A 22934-nucleotide genomic window follows, 5' to 3' on the forward strand; every position below is an offset into this window, starting at 1 on the left:
TTACTATCATCTCCACCAGCAGAGACCTGGCATGATGGCCACACTAGGGGTGGGGGTGGGGGGTTTCAGAGGCCTGGACTCCCCAGGTGATTGGGGAGCATGGCCAGGCAGTGCCCACCGTGCAGTGCCCACCTGGCAGTGTCAGTTAGGCACCACCAGTGTGCCGGGACATTGTCAAGGGGACGTGGCCTGATTGCGGGCTATGATGGAGCTGGCAATGCAGGGGGCTATGACGGGACGGTCATACAGAAGGTCCTGATCGGGAGGGGACGCTCAAGGGTTGATTTGTTTTAGGTCTGGGTGGGATCTCTTGGGTCGCTGCGCAGTTAGGTGGCTGTGCACCTTGGCGGGAACAGTGATCATTGATTGCTTCTGAAATCACTAACACTGGAAGATGCTTTGCAAAAAAAACTTTGATATTAAAACTACTGTTTCTCTGATTCAGTTGAATTAAATACATTGGAGGAAAATGGCAAAACAGAACACCTTCGATTAGGAAATATAGATAAGGTCTAAAGGTCATGAATGGGTAGCATGTTGGGGGTCATTTTGGGGGACCCATCGGGAGGCCCCAATGCCAGTATCCCATGTCGGGGAAGGGTTTGGGGAACATGCCCCAATGAGGGGGTGGTCCTGAAGTCCAGGGAGAGATGGAGGGTGTCTTCCAGTGGACTATGAGATTAGGGCACCCTTATGAAATGGCATCCAAGCCAGGCTCACTGGATTGTTTAGGCCCTGGTCCCCAGTACTGGCACACAACTCACCACTCTCCAAAAAAGCCACTGAGAGTGGAACGTTTGCAGTGCGGAGCACACCTGAGAGCCCAGAGCAGATCGCTCCTGTTTTCTTGCTGTTATTACACTTAGTCGTTATTTTGGGAGAATTCCACTCAAAATCTCCAAAACATGAGGTCTGAGGTTAAAGGAACTCTTGGTTCCTGGCCTGAAGGAAACACATTTTGCTGCGTGAAAGACAAAGTAGTGGGTGTCAGGAAATGTATTCTCTATAGTACATATATAGGCAAAATTCTGATTCCAGGGTCAAAAATTAATGGGGTGAAGTGCTTAAAAGAGATATAGATGAAGCCTTAGCCATCTGACATGAGTGTATACATCACAATTTATAATAAATGTAGTTCATTTTCAAAACTGCAAGAAATGGAGATTCAGGTACGTGTTGAAATAATATAGAGGCAATGCTCAGAAGTGTCCAGATACTGGCAACATTTAAATCTAAATCTGAATTGTCCCTTAGTGTCCCAAGATGTGTGAGTTAGGGGATTAGCACGGTAAATGTATAGGGCTAAAGGGACAGGGCCTGAGCGGGATGCTCTGTTGGAGAGTCGGTGCACACTCAAAGGGCTGAATGGCCTCCTTCTGCACAGTAGGGATTCTATAATTTTTCAATCATTTCCTCTAATTTGTTTTTGTTGTGCATGGCCTTTACATATAAGTGTGTGGATGTTTTCAGTTTCTTTTGTGCTTTCTTGCACATGTGGTAGCTTAAAGGTGTTGATTGGTGTTAGGTCTGGGTGGGAACTTTTGGGTTGCTGCGCATTTAGCTGGCCATGCACTTTGGAAAGAACAGTAATCATTGATTGCTTCTGAAATCACTATTGTTAGAAGATGTTTTGCAAAAAAAAAATTCTTTGATACAAAAACCACTGTTTTTCTGAGTAAGTTGAATTAAATAAATTGGGGGAAAATGGCAAAGCAGAATACCATAGATTGGGAAATACAGGTAAGGTTTAAATTTTATTTATGAGTGTTATTAATTAGGATACACAAGGAAGAGAAGGATATGCTGATAGGGATAGATGATGAAAGGTGGCGGGAGGCTCGTGTGAAGCATAAACATTGGCATAGACCTTTTAGATTGAATACTATATGTTCTATGCAGTGTAGGAAAGCTGCAGCTTAAATAATTTGTTCACAGATTCTTATAGATAACTTATAAACAAGTTTAAAGTTTATTTATTAGTGACACAAGTAGGTTTACATTACCACTGCAATGGGGTTACTGTGAAAATCCCCTAATTGCCACACACCAGTGCCGGGTACACTAAGGCAGAATTTAGCATGGCCAATGCACCGAACCAGCATGTCTTTCAGACTGTGGGAAGAAACCAGGGCACCCGGAGGAGACCCACGCAGACGCAGGGAGAATGTGTAAACAGACAGTGACCCAAACTGGGAATCAAACCCACGTCCCTGGTGCTACGAGGCAGCAGTGTTAACCACTGTGCCACCATGCCACCCTAACAAACAAATGATGTAAGCAAGTTAACAGTTAGTACGCATTCTGAAGGAAGGGGATTTTTTCTGTGTGTGTTATTTAGATGTGCCATGGTAATATATATCATCTGAAATTCATAATCAAAGGTGATGCAATATCCTACTTTTTGTATTTACTTATTTAGACTGAAGAATAGAACACCAATTGTCAATCACTATCCAAATTAATTTTGAAATAATGACAAAACATTGTGGATTTTGTTTATCGGGGTTCAGAGAGAAGCAATTATTAGTGAACAAACGGAAAAATGAAGGAGGGAACTCATAAACTGCCCTAAACATATTGCAAAAACTTACATATGAAGATATTGGTATATTCCAAATATCACACTAATATTACACATAGTTAGGGCATGCATAGCATTTTAAGACAAATATGTATTATGCTACAGCTGTTCTTTAAATTATAATTTATCACTTTTTATTTGGATTTAAGCAGTCACATCAGAATTGCTGAGGATAAATGGAACTCAACGAGCATCCAACCAAATACACAATATTTACAACAAACCTATAAAATAGTAAGGAAGGCTGACCTTAGTTAAATTAAACTGATAATGTGCAAACACCCCAATCCCATTCTCCACATCTCTTCCTGAAATCAGCTGATATACCTTCAGAAATTATACCCTCAAAACATATTCGCACGGCTACCATCTTTCTGATCAATACACAGACAACCATTAAACATCTTCAATTTCCATGATAGTCAAACACAACAATGCACCCAGGACTTTGAGAAGATTACAGCATTATAACAAAAATCCATCCCTGACTAAACACTGTTGTTATTGTCAGTGAGCTTCAAAGGCAATCCATAATTTCCACTGAATAGTTCATTTCTAGTCGCACCACTGCCAACCAATAGTCAATAACTAAGCATGTGACAAAAATATATTAAATCATATAAAGTGCAGCCAAGACTTAAGTTGGAAATACACTCACTTCTCAAATACATAGCTCTAGGTTCAAATTCCACATCAAGTACTGAGCACAACAATCAAGGCTGACACTCCAGTGAAGTACTGATGGAGGACAGCACAGTTGGAGATACTGCTCTTTGGATGAGATGTTAGAACAAGACTCTATCTACCTGCTCAAATGTTGTAAAAGCTTCCATGGGACTAGAGCAGGGGATTTATCCACGGATCAGTATTTATCCCTTAATCAACCTCACCAAAAACAGATTGTCAAACACTTTTACATTTATGTTTGTGGGAATTTGCTGAGTGCAAAGTAGCTGCCATATTTCCTATATTCCAACAGTAACTACACCTCAAAAAGTATGTATTTCATTTCAAAGCATTTTGAGATGACCAGTGATCATGAAAAGTACTATCTAAATGTAAGACGATCTTTCTCCTTTTTCAAATACTCTTTTCAGATTGTCTGACGTGAGAAAACTTTTAGCCTCCAATTGACTAACCAGGAGATATAACTTTTGTTTATGCAATATGAGCTTCTCTGGCAAAAGCAACATTTGTTACCCAATGTTAAGTTTCCTTGAAAAATTGCTGGTGCACAGGCTTCCACACATGGACTTGTCTCTATACCAGCACGCTCTATTGAATTCTAGATAGGCAGGCCAAACCAAAAGAAAGCAACATTTATGTACCATGGAGAAAATATGTATTTTGGGCAGTTCCTTACTGTTAAAAGAACTGAATTAATCAAAATAATTCTTCATGTTCAAGAGTAGATGCATTAGTTATTGAGAAAGATCATGGGAACAAATAGTATAGGTTAGCTAAGGATGCCATGAACATCAGGTGGCATGGTGGTACAGTGGTTGGCTGCTTCACAGCACCAGAGACTCAGGTTTGATTCCCGGCTTGGGTCACTGCCTGTGTGGAGTTTGCACATTTTCCCTGTGTCTGTGTGGGTTTCCTCCGGATGCTCCGGTTTCTTCCTACAGTCCAAAGGCGTGCCGGTTAGGTGAATTGGCTACACTAACTTGCCCCTAAGTATCAGGGGCATTAACTAGGGTAAATACATGGGGTTATGGGGATAAAGCCTGGGTAGGATTGTGGTCGATGCAGACTCAATGGGCTGAAAAGCCTCCTTCTGCACTGTAGGATTCTATGGTTTCTGAAGGGATTTAGGAATCTGGTTAAAAGTGGGAGCAAGGTCAGCTAAAAATCAATGATTTTCGCCCTTCTCACATTCTTAAAATTCAATATTTTTCAAATTGGCAAGAACCACTTTGATTTTCTTTTGTCTCCAGTGCAAGATCACTTTTGATATTCAATACTGGAGCCCTATAATGGTAACCTCCATCATGATGAATATTGAAAGAAGTTTAAAATGAAATAATCAAGGTCTAGATTTATCCATAGTTGGTGTTGAAAAAAATAACCATCCATGCACTTGGATTTGATCAGGAAGTTTCAATGGTAGGATATCCTAAATAATTCACACAGCATTTTAAATGTTGGAAAAGTTATCAACGTGGCTTAGATAGTTTTTTTAATCTTAAATTTGGATTTGTTTATGTTTGTAAATGTGTCAAAGTACTATAATGTGATATAGTGCAATATAAGGTACTATAATGCAATATTAAGTAAAATAATGCAACATAAAGTAATATAATGAAATATAAAGTAACATAATGCAATATAAAATACTGTAATGCAATATAAAGCCATATAAAGTACTACAGTGCAAAATGAAATACTTCAATGCAATATAAGGTAATATAAATTACTAATGCAGTATAAAGAACTGTAATGCAATAAATAAAACAAATATTTTTATCTTATCAAGCAGAAAAGTTGAAATATTAATACTGCAGTGTGTAAATGTATTGAAGTATTGGGATGGAACTTGGTGGTTTGTTCTGTGTACAGTGTTGATTTCCATTTAAAGTAGCTTTTAAAACAAAACATTTTTGTGCGCAAGACTGGTGCCAAGGCATAATATGGATTGGATAACAGATTCCACAAACTGTGATGAATCTACTTGCTGCAGAAAATTAAAACCACAAAAAACCTCACTGAACACAAAGCTGGACTTTTAAAAAGATGCTTTTCAGAGTGAAAATCCATAAAATTCAAAAAACGGGTTGTTTAACGTACAGGTGTCACAACTGCTTTTGAGAGAAGTTTTTTGTTCAACTAGTTGTTGGTTGATTCATGTAATTATTTCTGACTAAACATTGGTATATAAAATAAATAGACTATCCACTCAAGAAGTGAGTAACACAATGAGGGTTTAAGCCTGTGAATGGCTACCAGACACATTTTTGTAGTTTACACATCTATTGCTGGGCAAATAAGTCAAAGTGGAATTTTTTTTAACTGAGTTTAAGTTTAGCTATATGATGGCCTAATTATGATCATCAGTGATAGCGATCCAGTTTTCTCTATTTCAAGGTTTAAAAAAACACAGTAAGATTTTACATGTACCTTGCCTCATTTTTCTGCAACTTTCCAGTCAAAATGCTATCAGTGTTGTACCCAACCAGACAGTCAGGTTCCTTGAGCTAGGGCAACTTGAAGCTTCTCTGCTTTTACTGTGAGTTATCTTCTGTTTATTATGGATGGAAAGTGGGTTTTTAAAAAGCAATGTGATGCAAAGCATCTGGGTAGATTGCACGCCAAAAATATACCTGTTCAGAGAAAAATATTTTTAAAGAAATGGGATTCCATTTTGGAAATTTTTTTTTTCTAATTTCATTGATTTCTTACAGTTATGTGGAAGTATTTGGTTGAAACTGATGGCTGCAGTAACATATATTTCTGACAAATTGAATATCAAGCAGCTGAGCAAAATTAATGATAAATAAAAAATGTGGGTGCATTCCTTGTAGATGTCAGCAGTAGCACTTACCTCTCAGTCAGAGGGCTTTGGGCACAAGCCCTAGTGCAGGACTCTAGCGTATAACCCGAGGAAACACCGTCCTGTTGAAGGTGCCACCTTTTAGACATGATGTTAAGCAGTCATTAGTCTGCTTAGGTGGGCACCTTTCAAGAAAGGACATGGGAATTCTCTTGGTATCCCAGCTAACATTTACCCCTCAAGGAAAACATATTGACCGGTCCATCATTTTATCTGTAGAACGATGCTGTATAAAAACTGGCTGTTTTGTCTTTGTATATTACAATGGCGAACAACTTAAAGGTATTGGATTGAATAAGCATTTTGAGGTATCCAGCGGGAAGTGAGAAATGCTGTGTAAATGCAAGTTCTTTCTTCTTTCTATCACGTTCTGACAGCTATTTTTTATTGGTCATCTGTTGGAGCTGGATGGTCTACCCAAGGTGGGGATAGTGGGGCGGGACTGGTAAGAGTGGATGAAATAGTTGTGTTATTCTTAAAAAGGTGGTTCCATTGGGCCAGATTTTCATGAAATCTGCCGAGGCCTTTAAGAACAGCAGACAGGACCCGGATGCAAAAGTCCTGACTCATTTCTGACAGATCCCATTTTTGCCAGCAGGAATAAGTGGGGAGGATGGTTGGAGTGTGAATCACACAGGTAAGAAATCCAAACTCAGCAGGATCATTTAAAATTAGTGCTGAATTCAAACAGACCCAATTTGGCTGTTCCAAGGTTCTCAACACTATGGGAAACACTAAACGATGCAATAGGCATAAACATTTTTGAAAGGTGGATAAGGTCTTGGTGTCATGATCTGAAGTTTATTTTAGTTCCATGGTCTATTAATTAAGAAAAAAACAGGCTGAAAGTTAGAGTAACATAAGTTAAGAAATATTACTATCTGTTCCTACAGTTTCAATGAAGGGATTTGTTGACATTATATCAGATTGAACACTAGAAGAGATTTAAAATATTTGAATGGGGTATGAATGGGAGTTATTGCAGTATCAAATGTGCATTAGTGAGAGTTTTGTTAACTTGTTAGGAATTAATGTTTTTCATCACCACATGGCTCTTGAGACCTATCCATAGTAGATACTGGGCGAGTGGCTATGGAGGTAGTATGGGAGGTAGCGTGGAGGAGGGCATGAGGGTATGAAGTGGCACGGTGGCATGATTTGGCAGAAAGGGGCTGTGGGAAGAGGGTAGGTAGGGAGGGGATGTGAGGAATGAGTGCTAGGTGGCCCAATGCTTCTAAAACAACTGGGACAACATTTAAGAGAAACTGGCTTTCTAGCCAGTCTACCTCAGCACTCACCCACACCTGGACCCTATGAACTACTTCTGGGATAGGGGGGCCCATCTCCACTGCCACGAAAGTCACGTCATTGGCACCTTTAAACTGAGATTGGTCTGTTGAATCAAGATATTTCCCATCTTGCACTACCCACTTCCATGGAGAAAAAAAAATCTGGTGCAGTACCTCTGATGCCCAGTTATAAAGTCATTACTGACAACCTTCAGTGCTCGTTGTTGTGTGAGCAATTAATTACAATGATCACCTTTTTTGCCTCAACTAATAATGGGAATCCAGATAATACCAACATAACTACAATGATTATAAATACCTGCGATGGTCTGACAAGCTGTTAATTGTTGACACTTAACTTGGGGGAAATTATTTATTAAAATTAGGGAAATCTCAATTTCAACATGATTGATATACGATCAATGAAACATATATCAATAACAATTCGGTTTTTTTGTTGGACTACCAAGACTATAAATGTTCTAACTATCAAATCCCTGCCCATGTGCAAAGTCAGATCGTATTTATTTTGTAGTCTGCTTTATATTTACAATTATTAAAAAGTAAATTCACAACCATTCCACCATTTCATGCCAGCTATAACTTTGGAAGCAGTTTTGCATTGTTGTATTTTGAAGAACTATGAAAAACCATTGACAAAATATACTTTATAAAAATTAGATGCAAAAGCCACAAAGTTGTGGGATGCGATTTTTTTTCCCGTGGGCTTCAGGACCCACACAGTCACCCTCACATGGGGGAGTCAGGAATACATACTGTGTGGGAAAACAGTCACTCCATCAGTGATTTTCCCTGAACTGGCCAATTAGTAGCCAGGGTGGAGGCTCACCATCCAGTTAAGTAGAACAGGTGGGCTTTCAAAACTGGAACGTCAACAGGAGGCTATCCAGCTTTGAACCTACAATAGGATGCTGTGGCAGGCGAGTGAGGGAATGGGCACTCAAGATAGAGGTGTCCTCTCTACAACACTTGTAAATTTAAAATGAAAAGTGCCCTCAGCAGCTGCCCTCCATTTCTGAGGGAGGTTTCCTTCCATAGAGTGGTTAGCAGCTTTAGCTAAAGGCAGTCAGGCAAGGAGGGTTTCTAAGCCTGTGTGGAGCACTGGGCTGCAGGCTTCCACCAGGAGGTTGCTTTTAGACAGTCACATTGTTTCCCAATGCTCCTGGGAACCTGGAGCCCAACTGGACAATGCCAGCCAGCCTCTGACAAAAGGTCATTCCAGGCTACCTGCCACCTTATTGCCACCCTCCACCACCACGACCACCCCATCGCTCCATTCCCCAACAGCCCTCCCCTCCAGGAAAATGGCCCACATGCCAGATGGAGCCAGGGAACTGGAATGCCAACCAGCAGTGCAAATCTCTGCACCTGCCCACCTCCGTACCCTCCCCCATCAGGGTTGGAAATCCTCCGCATGGACTCAGCATGGACTCCTTAAGCCTTGAAACCTTTATGTGATTTTTCAAGACGTACACATTTTCATGCCTGGAATATTATTTTCAATAAAATATTAATTATTATGAAGTAGAATTACAGAAATGGTCCATATGGAGTCAGGAACATCTCTCAATTCACAATTTCTGAAAGAACTAAACAGTCATTTATAGATTCTGATTGCGTTTTGATGCAGAAGTGCTATTGTTATGCAAAATGTTAAATAGCCTCTATCACCTTTTAAACTACTGCAGTCTTCAAAAGGATGTAAAAATAACTGATTAAAATTATGAAATGATTGTGTAGATTTGTGAGTGAACCTAATGAGTTGATTTCTGTGGCATATTTGTTTTCTTATTCAGCTCATTTTAATCAAAATACTCTGAATGTTTCCACAACAATAAATAAGAGAATAATATGATAGTTTTGAAAATTCACTTGAGTAGACCAACAAAAAAAATTATACTGTAAACTATAGTGTCTCAAGTACATTCAGAATAAATCCTCATTGATAACCAAATGGACATTTCATTGTTTTAAGTTTCTTGATGTTAGTACTAAGGTAATGTTACCTTCCTCCTGGTTTGTCTATAGTTCTTCTCTTCAAACATTGCATGTTAAATCATTGAAGTAATGGGGAAGCATATTTCACCATTCTGTCATGCCACAGAGCTATTTTATTTATGCCATTAATTTTGACTAAATTCCAGTATTGTTATCTAGGAAAGGCAAAATGTGAAGAAGTTGACCATGTTCTCAGTAAAAGCTGACTTTTTTCAGATTGAAGTACATCAGTTTTCTTTTATGCAATTTCATGTTTTCTCTTATTTAAATTGACAAATAGGCATTCAAATAAAAAAGTGAATAAACAAAATGGCGACACTGATGTTTAGCAAAATCACCATAGCAACCAGAATAGGATTGGAGCCCTAAAAGAGAAAAGAAATAAACATATGAGACATGGAAATTACGTGAGCCCCAACAATATTACAAATAAGCAAGTTTGACTTCATTGTTTTTCTCATTTAAGAAGAAAATTTACCCAAGCTTTTCACGTCTCATTTTTTAATAGCAGAAACTTCTTAGTGATTCGTACTCACCACTGTTAGCCCTTAATGAGGTAAACACTTACAAAGAATTAGAATTAATCTGCACATATACATTTGATGTTAACTTTCTGTTAGTAACAGTCATGGTATTCAAACAAAAACAAGTAAGAAAATTGAGCTGAAATTACTCCTAATGCAAAATAGATAAATTCTGTTTTTACTCTATTATTGACCACATATTAATGAAATCACATGTTTCAAAGTCTGATTTTTTTTGGTCCTGACATCCTTGTTTATGGGTCATTAATTATTATAACCTATAACATCCTTACCCAGCATGCAAATTATCTTAGAAACCTTATTTTGGAAAGAGAAAAAGAAAAACCAGAAGTTTGGCCCAATGATTAATATATGTGCAATAATTAATTCTGATCTATGATTAATAATATCATGTTTCATTAAAAAAAACTCTCTCAAAGTCTTACTTAAAGATGGAGGCCCTTTATCATATTGCAATTCTTTCAAAAGAATATTCCAGAATCTGACGTTACGACACTGATTATTATTAAAAATTTTGCGTTTGCAATTTGTTGCTTCAGTTTGCAATCGTTAACAATTTTTGAAGTTGAGATTTGTGTGATTTCAGATTCATTAGCTATTCTGCAGCTCCAACTGGTAACTCCTGCCAGGTCATTTGTATAGTTCAAATTCTGCACAGATGCTGTTTCTCAAATACATCTTTTGGGATTAAATCATTACTAAACATTTTAAGGCCATTTTCCATTAAAACTATTTGGGCTTCCCAGGTGCATCATGGCACTATGGCACAGAAACAGGACTTTCCTCTGTGATTCCTAAAGCAGCAGGGGAAGAACTGGAAAAATTTAACTATGCTGCCTTTGTTTACCATTTAGTGGCTGGTTCATGAAGGGACACACAGGAACCTGGGCATAAATCACCTGCAAGATCTAGCGGCTTGGAAATGGTTCATGGAATAGATAGCATTTAAAAAGAAAAAAAAAGCAAATCAAAGGGAAAGAATTTTTAATTGCTCTTCTACTTGATTATTTACATGACGCCACAAGAGGTAATCAATATCTGAATAAACCGTCCACAACTGTAGCAAATATTTATTGCATATCAATTTCTGGACTGGCTGAAGAACATTATTTTGCAATGCTTTAGTCAGTTTTTGTTGAGGGAGGCATACATTATTTTACAACCAGTGTGAATGCAAATACTTTTGTTAATATTCTTTGGACTGTGTGGGACTTGAGGTAAAACCTGACAAACTGTGTTCTCTTCCTGTTCACTCCTTCCATTCTATACTGAAAATTAATTCCTAGTGAGGATAAAGCAATGGTATTATTTAACAACAGGCCAGTTATAAAGAGGTTAAAAGCTATTTGCCTTATACAGGCAAGCTGCCACAATCCAAAAATAATTCATTGTGTCCTGCAGGAACTTAGATTAAGCGGCTAATGCAAAGTATTGAATCTGAGCCTGGATTAATCAGACCACTTCAGTTAGCCTTTGACTGTACAATGAAAAGGATGTTTTCTCTGTCAAAAGAACTGTATCTGTTTGGACAAATTATATATTTAAAAGCTACAACTTCCAATTTTATAACAAAAAATATATGTTAGCTGTTGCCTATACAAGGTAATCTTGCTGGGCTGCAGGTTATTCAGTTCATTTCAGGTACATCTACTTAAATACAGGGAGCTTTTATTGAAAGTGTAAGCTGTTGCTAGGTAACTACTGAGAAAGCTAATGAGATGGCAGTACTTAATGGCTCAGCAGATTTTAGGTACTGAAGTAGTTGTGCTTCTTAAAATGAGCTAATGAAAGGCTGGAGAAGTAGCTAGGATAATATACTGAACTGAAATATCAATAAGAAATTACACCTTATTCTTTAGACGCCTATCAGATGTTTAATGGCTTCTTTTGATTTTCACGGAGATATTAATATGAATAAAATGATGCTGCTATTAATAAAGTATAACCTGACAATAAATAGTAAATTTGCGAAGAAAGGAAATCTCTTGGCCCATTCCTAAAGTAGCAAGCTAAAAACATTTCAAATACCTCTTTAAAACAATTTTTCCTGCAAAAGTAACATCATATTTCACATCAGCCTCACTTAGTTAATCTTATCTCTACACTACAATGGTAGTAGCATAATAGAAGAGCTGTATTTAACTGTTCCTTTTATATAAATTATAAATATCATTCACCTAATGTATTTGTAAGATACAAAGAGAATTATTTGACAATGATAGTGTAAAGTGGATGATGGTGAATTGAAGCCCAGTTTGCATCTCTCCCAGTTTTTTTTATTCTATTGAATCTATAACTGGCATCACAATCCCTTCAGCTCCAATGAATGTTCTAACTGCCTGCTCATCTGAATCAAAATCCTATGGTCATGCAATCTACTCCAACACTCTAGCAGAAAGAAGATGTACTTCCTTACTGTAATGAAACACTGTCTTGCTGCTGAAAATATAACAAAATATGTGGGATATACGCCAACCCCAAATAATCTTGTTATAGATATAAATTATTCAGACTTGGGTAGGAGGAATAGAATTTTAAGGCTTTTGCATGAAAACCAAAGTTTTTGATATAGGAAATAATGAGCAGGGTAGTAGCAGAATTCAGGAGGATATAGACAGACCGGACACATGGTAGATGTAATTTAATAGGAATAAGTGTGAAGTGATACACTTTGAGAGAAACAGCATGTAGAGACAGTATAATATAAATGGTGCTATTTTGAGCAGGTTACAAGAACAGAGGGAGCTATGGGTATAAATTCACAAAGTGGTAAGGCAATTTCATAAAGCAGTGATGAAAGCATGTGAGGTATTTGAGTTTTTAAATAGGGGCATTAAATACAAAGTCAAGAAAGTCATGCCAAACTTTTACAAGTGACTAGTTCGGCCTCAACTGGAGTAGTGTATGCAATTCTGAACATCACATCTAAGAAAGGATATCAATGCCTTGGAGAAGATGAAGAGGAGGAATGTAATGGATAAGGGAGTTGAATTGTTTGGACAGATTGGAGAAGTCGGGATTGTTCTCCTTAGGGCAGAAAAGGTTAAGGGGAGACATTAGGTGGATTACAAGGGATTTTCATTAAATAAATGGAGAGAAACTGTTTCCTCTGGCAAATGGGTTGGTAACCAGACATAGATTTAAAATAATTGGTGAAAAAGCCAGAGAAGAAATGAGGAGAAATTTCTTCACGCAGCAAGTGTTAAGACCTGGAATGTTCTGCCTGAAATGTTGGTGGAAACAGATTCCATGTTAACATCCAAAATGTATTTGAAGAAGGCTAATTTACAGGATTAAGTGGAAAAAGATGGGGTGTGAGACTAAATTGAACAAACCCTTTGCTGACAGGCCAAGTGGCCTCTTTCAGTGTTAAATAGTTTTCTGATTCTATCAGATATGTGCTTCCCAGGATTATATCAACACAAAATTAAACCTCCACTGATGGATTTTGAAGAAAGCAGAATCAGATTTTTCTGTAGCAAGTAAAAGTAACTTCCATATTAAAGGCATGGGGCATTTTAACACACTCCCTGCTTTCACAGTATAATTGACATAATATTAAATTATAACTTTCTTGTATTGACTTTTATGCAACATGTATGATCCAATTTTGATATGTCTGATCCACTCACAGCTGAACCAGTAAATATAGAATATGGCCAACTGAGCTACGGGACTTACACTGGTTATTTAATTACACCTGCTGAAATATCTGATAAATCAATAGATATTTGCTCAGTAAGTGTATCAGGTAAATGAATTATGGGCAAGTAAATGAAGGGAAGGTACAGATTGGCCATAATCTAATGGAATTGTGAAATAGCTTCAATGGGGCTGAATGGCCTAATCCATTTTTCCATGAGATAAATTAATTATTTAATAGCTATCATTAAATTTTTTTATTCTCTACAATTTTCATTTGTAAATTAAAAATTTCACCACTATTACCATATATTTGTCAGTATGTGTGATATTTTAAAAACAAACAGTATTTTCAGTTCCTTTCTGATTTCACAGATTGCCAGTAAATTAATAAAAAGCACATTTTTTTAACTCCGTAGTGCTAAGTAATTGGGTATCTGTCCATACATTTATTCAGTGGCCCAAGTTCCAACAATCATATAGTGTTCTTTATGTCAGAGATAAGTTGAAGAAATAATTTTTTCAAAAAGATCGCAACTGGAATTCTTTTGCAGATAGTTGGTTTCTTATATAATTTTAGAATGATTTCATCTCAATTATACAAAGTGAAATCAATGTCTAACTGACAGCCACTTTGCCAATTAAAGGATTACTGCCAGATGGAAAGGGCAATGAAAGAGCAAACACTATGTCAAATTATGCTAATATTTTAGACTTGCTTTAGGCCCCAGTGGGGCCTGGATCAGAGTCGGGTGGGAGTTAAAAATAGCCCAGTTGCCCAATTCTCTGGCTCACCCTGCCCATGGACTAAGTTTTGTGGAAGAAGGATGGAGGGTGTGGCAGGCAGCTGACATGGTTCATTTAGGACCAGTGAAGCCAATGAAAGGAAGCCACCTTGGATTTTCCAGTTGGCTTCCAAGTTCCTACAGGTGACTGGATCAGTTTGGGCACCTGGAGATGGTCCCCTAGTGGCAGCTGGGGGGAAAAGGGGGGGAAGAGTGCTCCAGGCAGGCTGAGAGGCCCTCCCTTCTTTCTTGGATGCTGTGGCAGTTTCAGGCCCTGTCGGGGGCCTCCCCATCCCAACCTGAAAAAGTGGCCTGACTACAAGGGTATTTTTCTTTAGTTTAAACTTTAATGAAGTTGGAGAGTGAATGCCTCCATTTTGAAACACCCTCTCTCTTACCTACCTTACATTGCAGCCTGCTGCTTCTCTCAGGCTGGAAGACCCTTGATTGGACTTTCAACTTTTAGAGTCCACCCATCATCTTCAGTTGGACAATGATCTGGCAAATAATTGGCTGCCTTGGGGATAATCAGAGAAAATGCTGCAAGTTCTCAGCAGGTCTGACAGCATCTGGCTGAGGGGGTATGGCACAATTGTAGTGCATTTAAGTGCAGATCAGGAGGTCCCCTGTTCAAGTCTGTGTTCCCACTTTAGTGACTGGTTGTTAGGATTTTGCCAAGAAGATTGGTCTGACAGCATTTGTGGAGTCAGCTAGACTCGAAACATTGGTTCTATTCTCTCCCCACAGGTGCTGAGATTTTCCAGCACTTTCTGTTTTTGTTTCAGATTCCACCATCCGCAGTATTTTGCTTTTATCTGGGGATAATCACCTTGAGTGACCATTTCCCACAGTGCCGCCGCTGACCTACATTGCAGGGTTTGAAAGTCCGCAGGGAATATTCTGCCCCTGGAATCAGTTTAACACTTGAGCAAGAAACCCCTCCCACCCATTTAGAGTGGGTGCTCCTTTCTCCTGGCCAATGCTCCTAACTAAAGGTCACACCACACATTCTGCTAACTTGAAAATCCAACCCCAAAATCTCAATGAGCATAGCAATTTAAACATGAAGATTGGTTAGACTCATCCCTTCTATTGCATTAAACTAACTTGTAGCATATTATTTCCCATAAAATCAGTCAGCTGGAATTGAAGAATAATTGTGCCAGAGCATTTTGAAGTTTCTCTTTGATAGCTATGAACCACAAATAAAATTCACAGCTTGAACTTATAATTCTTGTATTTATGGAAGTATGGGATGGCAATGCTGGAAACAGAATAGACATTGAGATTGACACAACGCAGAAAATTAACCTTGAGATTCACAGCCTCAGTAACATATTATGAGACCCTGTTGCTAGTTATTGACATACAGAAATTTCTCTTGTACTCAGGTAGCTTGAGAATGAGTTTGATTTTAACCTCAAACCTAATATAAGTAAATATTACTTATTTCCCAAACTTGAACTTGCTTTAACCAAAGTTGAAATTAATTGCCCCTATTTAACAAAGATAAGGTTTTGCAAACTACTTACTGAATTAGATTTATATTGAACCATCACTTGTTCTTCACACTGTGGTATAGTTACTGTCTTTGAATTTGGTGACATAATAATATCATGCCTTGATGGTCGAGGCTCCAGCTTTACATTCATTCTCAGGGTCTCCAGCCTTTGTACATTGGGCTCAGAGGGGGACATAGGCCTGAAGTTCTCTTTATTTTGTGTTGTGGATTTTAACCTCTGAACTCCATAGCTGAGAAAGTCTGGGTGGTAATCTTCCATCATGTTTTTGGAGCTGAGATTACTGTAGTGTTTTTCTGAAAATGTATCTTGTACATAGGACTCCATGCGTTGTAGGGGCTTCATTTCCATTTCGTAGTTGCTAAGTTTTTCTTCATCCTGTTCATGCAGCTGGCTACCTGAATCATGATTATGCAACCGATAGGAAGTCCATGAAAAAGTTGGTGACTCTGTCCCTTTTCTGTCAGTGGATCTGTGTTTGTATTTGCATTCATTCCCTCTTTCCCTGATCTCCTCAGCTATTGATGGTGCATTCGAGTGGCTGCCTCCTTTGCTCCCTCCCCTTCGATTGCCCAATCGCTGCTTATCATTCCAGTTAGTAGGTCTTGGGTATTCATCCCTTCCACCTTCCAACAGCACCTGAATGTCTTGCCCTTTGTCATGTTCTACGTTGACTTGTCTCACAAGCCTTGAATTCTTTTTTCTGTACTTTGGTGGTGAGGTTGATGGTGAGCTGGATGAACGGCTTGGCACAGGGCTATGTTCTGGCGTAAGATCTGGGGGTGTTGTTCCTTTGCGGTAGAGCTCTGGACTCTCTTCAGGAGGTGGGCTTTCTGAGGAAATTCTGTCTAACTCATTCTCGGTTGAGTTCTGGTGTTTCGGCCTTTGATACTCAATTCCTGATGGGAAAACAATTACAGCATTAAACTTCCAATAAATCTTCACTATGCACATTCCTACCCGCCTTGCTAAAATCCATATAATTGAATATTTATTCAAATTAAAATGGGGCACAGTTCGTTATTCAACTGATTATGAATGGGAAAACCTTTTGTTTTAATCTATTCTTTTCTTGGAGGTGGACATTGCTGGCTCGTCCAATATCTATTGTCCATTCCTCATTGACCGTGACAAGGTGGTGACGGTGAGCCACCTTCATGTGGTGTAGTTACACCAACAGCGCTTTTCAGGAAGGACTTCCAGTATTTTGGCCCAGTCACATTTAAGAACTGCAACACAATTCAAATTCAAGAGGGTATGTGGCTAGGAGAGGAACTCATTGCTGGTGGCGCTCCCATGCATCTACCACCCTTGTCCTTCTAAATGGTGATCATGGGATTGGAAGAGTTTTGGTGAGTGGCTGCAGTGCATCTTGCAGATGGTAGACACTGCTGCTACTGTGCATTGGTGGTGGAGGCAGTAGATGTTTAAAGTGGCGGATGGGGTGCCAGTCAAGTGAGCTGCTTTGTCCTAGATGACATTAAACTTCCGTTTTTGGAGCTGCACTCATCCAGGCAAGTGGGGAGTATTCCATCACACTCCTGACTTGTGCCTTGTAGACAGTAGACAGGCTTTGGAGAATCAAGAGTTGGGTTACTCTTTGGACAATTCCCAGTCTCTGACCTGCTTTCCTTGCCACAGTAAATATCTAGCTGGTCCAATTCAGCTTCTGGTCAACAGTAAGTCCCAGAATGCTGATTGTGGCAGACTTAGTGAAGATAATGCCACTGAATGTCAAAGGGGAGATGTTTGGATTCTCTCTCCTAGGAGATGGTCATTGCCTGGCACTTGTGTGACATGAATATTACTTGCCACTTATTAGTCCAAGTCTAAATGTTGTCCTGGTTTTGCTGCATAGGGCCACTAACTGCTTCAGTATCAGAGGAGTCTCAAATGGTGCTGAACATTGTAAATCAGTGAACATCCCCACTTCTGACCTTATGATAGAAGGATGTTCATTGATGGAGCAGCTGAAGATGGTTGGGCCCTGGACACTAGCCTGAGGAACTCCTGCAGGGATGTCCTGGAGCTGAGATGATTGACTTCCAACAACCATAACCATCTTCCTTTGAGGGTTTTCTTCCAATTGCCATTTATTTCAGTTTTTCTGGGGCTGCTTGATGCAGTCAGATTTTACCTTAATGTCAAAGGCAGTCACCCTCACTTCACCTCTTGAGTTCAGCTCTTTTGTCCATTTGAACCAAGGTTGAAATGAGTTTAGGAACTAATTAGCCCTGGTGGAATCCAAATTTAGCATCAATAAGCATTTATTGTTGAGAAAGTGCTGCTTGATAGCACTGTCAACAACACCTTCCATTACTTTGCTAATGATTGAGAGTAGGCTGAGAGGATGATAATTGCATTGGGTGGATTTGTTCTGCTTTTTGTGCATAGGGCCAATCTTGGTAATCTTCCACATTGTAGGGTAGATGCCAGTATTGTAGCTGTGTTGAAACAGCTTGGCTAAGGGCACAGCTAGTTCTGGAGCATACATCTTCAATACTGTTGCCAGAATACTGCTTGGACCCATAGTCATTGTAAGTTCCAGTGCCCTGAGCAGTTTATTTACTTCACATGCAGTCTATCAAATTGGATAAAGACTGGCATTATGATGTTGGGTCCCTAAGAATAAGTGCAACATGGATTGACCACGAGGCACTTCTGGCTGAAGATGGTTGTAAAAGCTTAAGCCTAAGCTTGTAAAAGCTTAAGTAAAAGTCTTTTGCACTCATGTACTTGATGCCTGGTCATTCAGGATGGGGATACTTCTGGAGTCTCCTCCTCCAGTTAGTTGTTTAATTATCCACCACCATTCACAACTGGATGTGGCAGGTCTATGAGTCATTTTTTCTGTATGAACTGGAAATATTGCCCTCTTGAAATGAAAAGTAATTAATATTGCAGTATCTTTCTTCAGACTAAACAAAAACAAGGGTACGTTTTCTGTGAGGTGTACCGCAGAGGTCTAAATATTGTGTAGCATGCTGCCAGCCTTTTGCAGTGAATTCTGAGTTCAGAGGACATCAGCCTTTTCCCCTTTTAATATGTAATTGTCAGCCCGACGTCCGATTTAATATCCCAATGGCAAATTCTGTAAAGACTAGGTGGAACACAGTTCTGAGTTCTTTCAGCTCTTTAGCAGTCTAACTAAGGACAGTTCTTGGCCACTGAAGAACAGGGAAGTATATTTATGATTATATTTAATATGGAGCACTCGCCCCCACATCAGTATTACATGGGGTGTGGTCTTAGCTGATGAAATGTCATTGACCTGAAACATTAACTTTGTTCTTCTCTCTCTTCAGTTGCTGCCTGACCTGCTGGATATTTCCACTTTTTACCTCCAGCATCTGCAGTATTTTGCTTCTGTGTTAACTAGTCTTTTATCTCATTTACTAACTGTGGAATCTTGCTCAACACAAATTACAACAGTGATTACATTTCAAGGATAATTAAATCAGCAGTGAAGCAAGTTGGGCCATTGTGAGGGCTTAAAAAAGGTGCCACCAAAATGAAAGTTTCTCCTTCCTTCCTAGCTGCACGAAGAAAGTAGACATCTTTAGTTCAGCTTTCCATGTGCAGACTTCCTCCTTTTCGAATGTAAGTTTTTCATCCCATTTACTAACACACTAGCTGTCATCACAATCCAGTTCTCCTCTCCTGTCCTACACCTGTCTCCTGTTTTCTCAACTCATTTAATCTCACATACCAGTTCCCCTGAACGGAAGATGGAAAAAGTGATGAAAGTAAAACCGAGAGGGAAAAATGTAGCTATGGATTGAAGGTCAGATAAGAAAAGGCTTTAGCACTGTGTGATAGCATTAGTTCTACGGACTGGGCAGTCAACTGCATTGATTTACTGAGGTGAGGAGAAATTTCTTCACCTAGAGGGTGGTAAGTGTGTGAAATTCACTACCACAGAATGTAGTTGAGGTCAAGATTGTGTAATTCCAAGGGGAATTTAAATATAATTATTGGGGCTATAGGGATCAGGCGATATATATATCTACGGGTGACCATGAAATGATTGTTAGTTGTCCGAAAAACCCATGTGGTTCACTAATGTCTTTTAGGGAAGGAAATCTGCCGTCTTTACCTGGTCTGGCCTACATGTAACTCCTGAGCCACAGCAATGTGGTTGACTGTCAACTGCTTTCCAAGGGCAACTAGGGATGAGCAATAAATGCTGACCAGCTTGGATGGCCATGTCCCACAAATGAATTAAAAAAGAGGAATCAGGATATTGAACTCAATGATCAGCCATGATCAAAATGAATGGCAGAGCAAGCTCAAAGAGCTGAATGGTCTGCTGCTACTTCTAGTTTCTGTGATTTGATTAAATGTTCCCATGGCTTTCTTATCAGGATAACAATACGCCACCTGCCCCCAGCATTTGAATTATTTTGAATTAAAATGGTGCCAGCATATATTTACAGCAGAATAATATTTTTAATTCCACCTTCCAAGAAAATTATGTAAGATATTGAATGAGAATTTCAAATCATATTTTGATATTGATATCATCTTGTTCCTGCTGCATTCCTTTAGTTATGTGGGCTTGATCTGCATTTTTACTCTCAGTGTATGTAAGAAAATCCACACAACATTATCTGCCATGGAGATAAACCCATGGGAGTTAATAACAATGGGCGTGATTTTTAGCCCCCGCTAGGGATGGGAACTGAAGCAGCCAAGTGCGGATATTACACCACCAGCTTGCATGCCGGTCCTCTGGCTTAATTTTGCCCCTGAGCCATTTTGTCAGCGGCAGGGTGAGGTATGGCCGGACTGCCCACCAGCAAGTGGTGGGTAAAGCTGCTTAATGGTCAATTTAGACCTATTGTCAGTGGCTGTCTGGAATCTTTTGGTTGACTTTCAAGACCCCATAGATGGTGAAGACACGGCAGTTGCCTGGAGGTGCCTGTCTCCCCACCGCAGGCCGGGCGGTCATTGTTCTGATAGACTGATTTTTGGTTTTTTTTAAGGGATGGAATGAAGTCCCAGATCACTGAGGTGAGCCTTTCACATGACCCATCCCCGGCAACCCCTGTGGCTTCCTCGGAATTCTTACTGCGGGTGGAAGGCCCAATTCCTTGAAACATCCATCCCCACCCCACCTGGAAAAATAATAGTCCATAATTCTTTGCCATTTTGTCAACCATGGCAGTTCTCAATTGTGCTAAAGATATCTCACAACACCAAGTTTATTTGGAATCATGAGCTTTTGGAGCACTGATCCTTCATCAGTTTCTCTTTGTTGGACTTTAACCTGATGTTGTGAGACTTCTTACTGTGCCCACCCCTGTACAACACCGGCATCTCCACATCAGTGCTAAATTTATAACTCAGCATCATTTTTGTCATTTTAACTGTCATACAATATTGTTCAGCTATTGAAAGCAATTCCATCCCCATTCCAAATCTCTCATATTTTGCTTTCTTGGCCAATGTGAAGTAGTTTAGCAATGTTGAATTTCACCTACCATTTGACTATCCAGTTCAATAGCTTAAAATATTCTTGCCCTTCCTCATTTTGTGTAATCACTTGATGCCTGCGAACCCTGTCCTTGGAGGGTGTGCATCAAATTAAAATTCCTGAGAAAAGTATGAACTTTGAAAAGATATTTTGTGAACTGTTTTCCATTTGCAATGTTACTTCATCCAGCCATTTTATTCACAGAATAAAATTTTCATTCCAAACCACCATTTTCTCAGGGTATCATCTTTCACTTTTTTCTCTTATACATTTAGTAAGCAGTAGTACTAATTAAAAGACAGGAAGGTTGCTTTTCCCCACAGTGCTCACCACAGGGTTCCTCCTTTACTGGTATTGTTGCCAATACTTGGGGAAACTCCTGCTCCTTACTGTAGTTACAGCAAAAGCACACACTGGGGCCAGCAAGCTGCAAAGGCATTAATTATAGTTGCCTTGAGAATTGTGCAGACTTAACCTTCCAAGAATATGGCTCTGCCACAATGAAAGAAACTCTGTTCAGGTTTCTGATTTAAATATCCCTGTCTCATCTGTGAATAAAGGCTGGAAGATGAGGAGCATATCAGCCATGATCAAATGGCAGAATGGAGTCGAAGGGTCGAGTGGCCTAATTCTGCTCCTATATGTTATAAACTTATGAAGATGTGAACCCTGGTATCTAAAGCCTATTAAATCTGATATTTAACGAAGATACCCTCTGTTCGTTCTCTTTATAAAAAAAAGCTTCTTCTTAGAAGAGTTATTTAATTTGAAAGACTATTTCCTGATTGGCAAATATTACATAAATATGAACCAAGATATTGTTCTAGTGTTGAGCTTTACACCGGCTGGAAAGCTGCGGCAATGCAAGATAGTTCCTTTGAGCAACAATATGGTCAATCCATGAAAAACGGAAAAGAAACCATCGGACTGGATATTGAAAGGAGAAGTATCCCATATTGCTCAATGCATGAATTTCACAAGCTATCATTAACATAGTAAGGTGCCTGTCAGTTCACAATGGGGCGGCACGGTGGCACAGTGGTTAGCACTGCAGCCTCACAGCACCAAGGATTTGGGTTCGATTCTGGCCTTGGGTGACTTTCTGTGTGGAGTTTGCACATCCTTCCATGTCTACGTGTGTTTCCTCCGGGTGCTCTGTTTCCTCCCACAGTCCAAAGATGTGCAGCTTAGGTGGATTGCACATGCTAAATTGCCCCATCCAAAGTTGTGTAGATAAAGTGGATTAGCCATGGTATATGCATGGGATTACAGGAGGTAGGGGAGGGAATTACACACCAGTAGAAAAAATGTGAGGTCAAATTTTCTGCATCCGTTAATGTCGGGTGGGTTCAGCGACACGTGCCCACATCAGGGTGAAAACTTGCTGTGATTGTCCCTTCCCCCTGTCATGGTGTGGGCTGTGTTTCCCAGCGATCAATATCAGGAATCTCAGGATAATACACTTGTATCTCATTATTGGGCCGATACCAGAATCCTAATCCTCCATAAAAAATCCATTCAAGATGG

General features: G+C 39.4%; 1 protein-coding gene across 1 annotated transcript in view; it reads right to left on the reverse strand.

The window, feature by feature from the left end:
• Positions 1-8777: 8777 nt before the first annotated feature.
• The window catches only part of jph3b (junctophilin 3b), a 155377-nt gene continuing 141220 nt past the window's right edge, over positions 8778-22934 (reverse strand). Inside the window, exons 4-5 of the mRNA XM_080186892.1 lie at positions 15944-16830; positions 8778-9804 (exon numbers count right to left, since the gene is read on the reverse strand). Of these exons, the coding sequence (XP_080043018.1) occupies positions 9724-9804; positions 15944-16830 (968 nt within the window). The 3' untranslated portion in view covers positions 8778-9723. The remainder of the gene's footprint in view (positions 9805-15943; positions 16831-22934) is intronic.

Source organism: Carcharhinus amblyrhynchos, chromosome 4, assembly GCF_965287045.1.
Source record: "Carcharhinus amblyrhynchos chromosome 4, sCarAmb.v2.hapA, whole genome shotgun sequence".
NCBI classification, from domain to species: domain Eukaryota; kingdom Metazoa; phylum Chordata; class Chondrichthyes; order Carcharhiniformes; family Carcharhinidae; genus Carcharhinus; species Carcharhinus amblyrhynchos.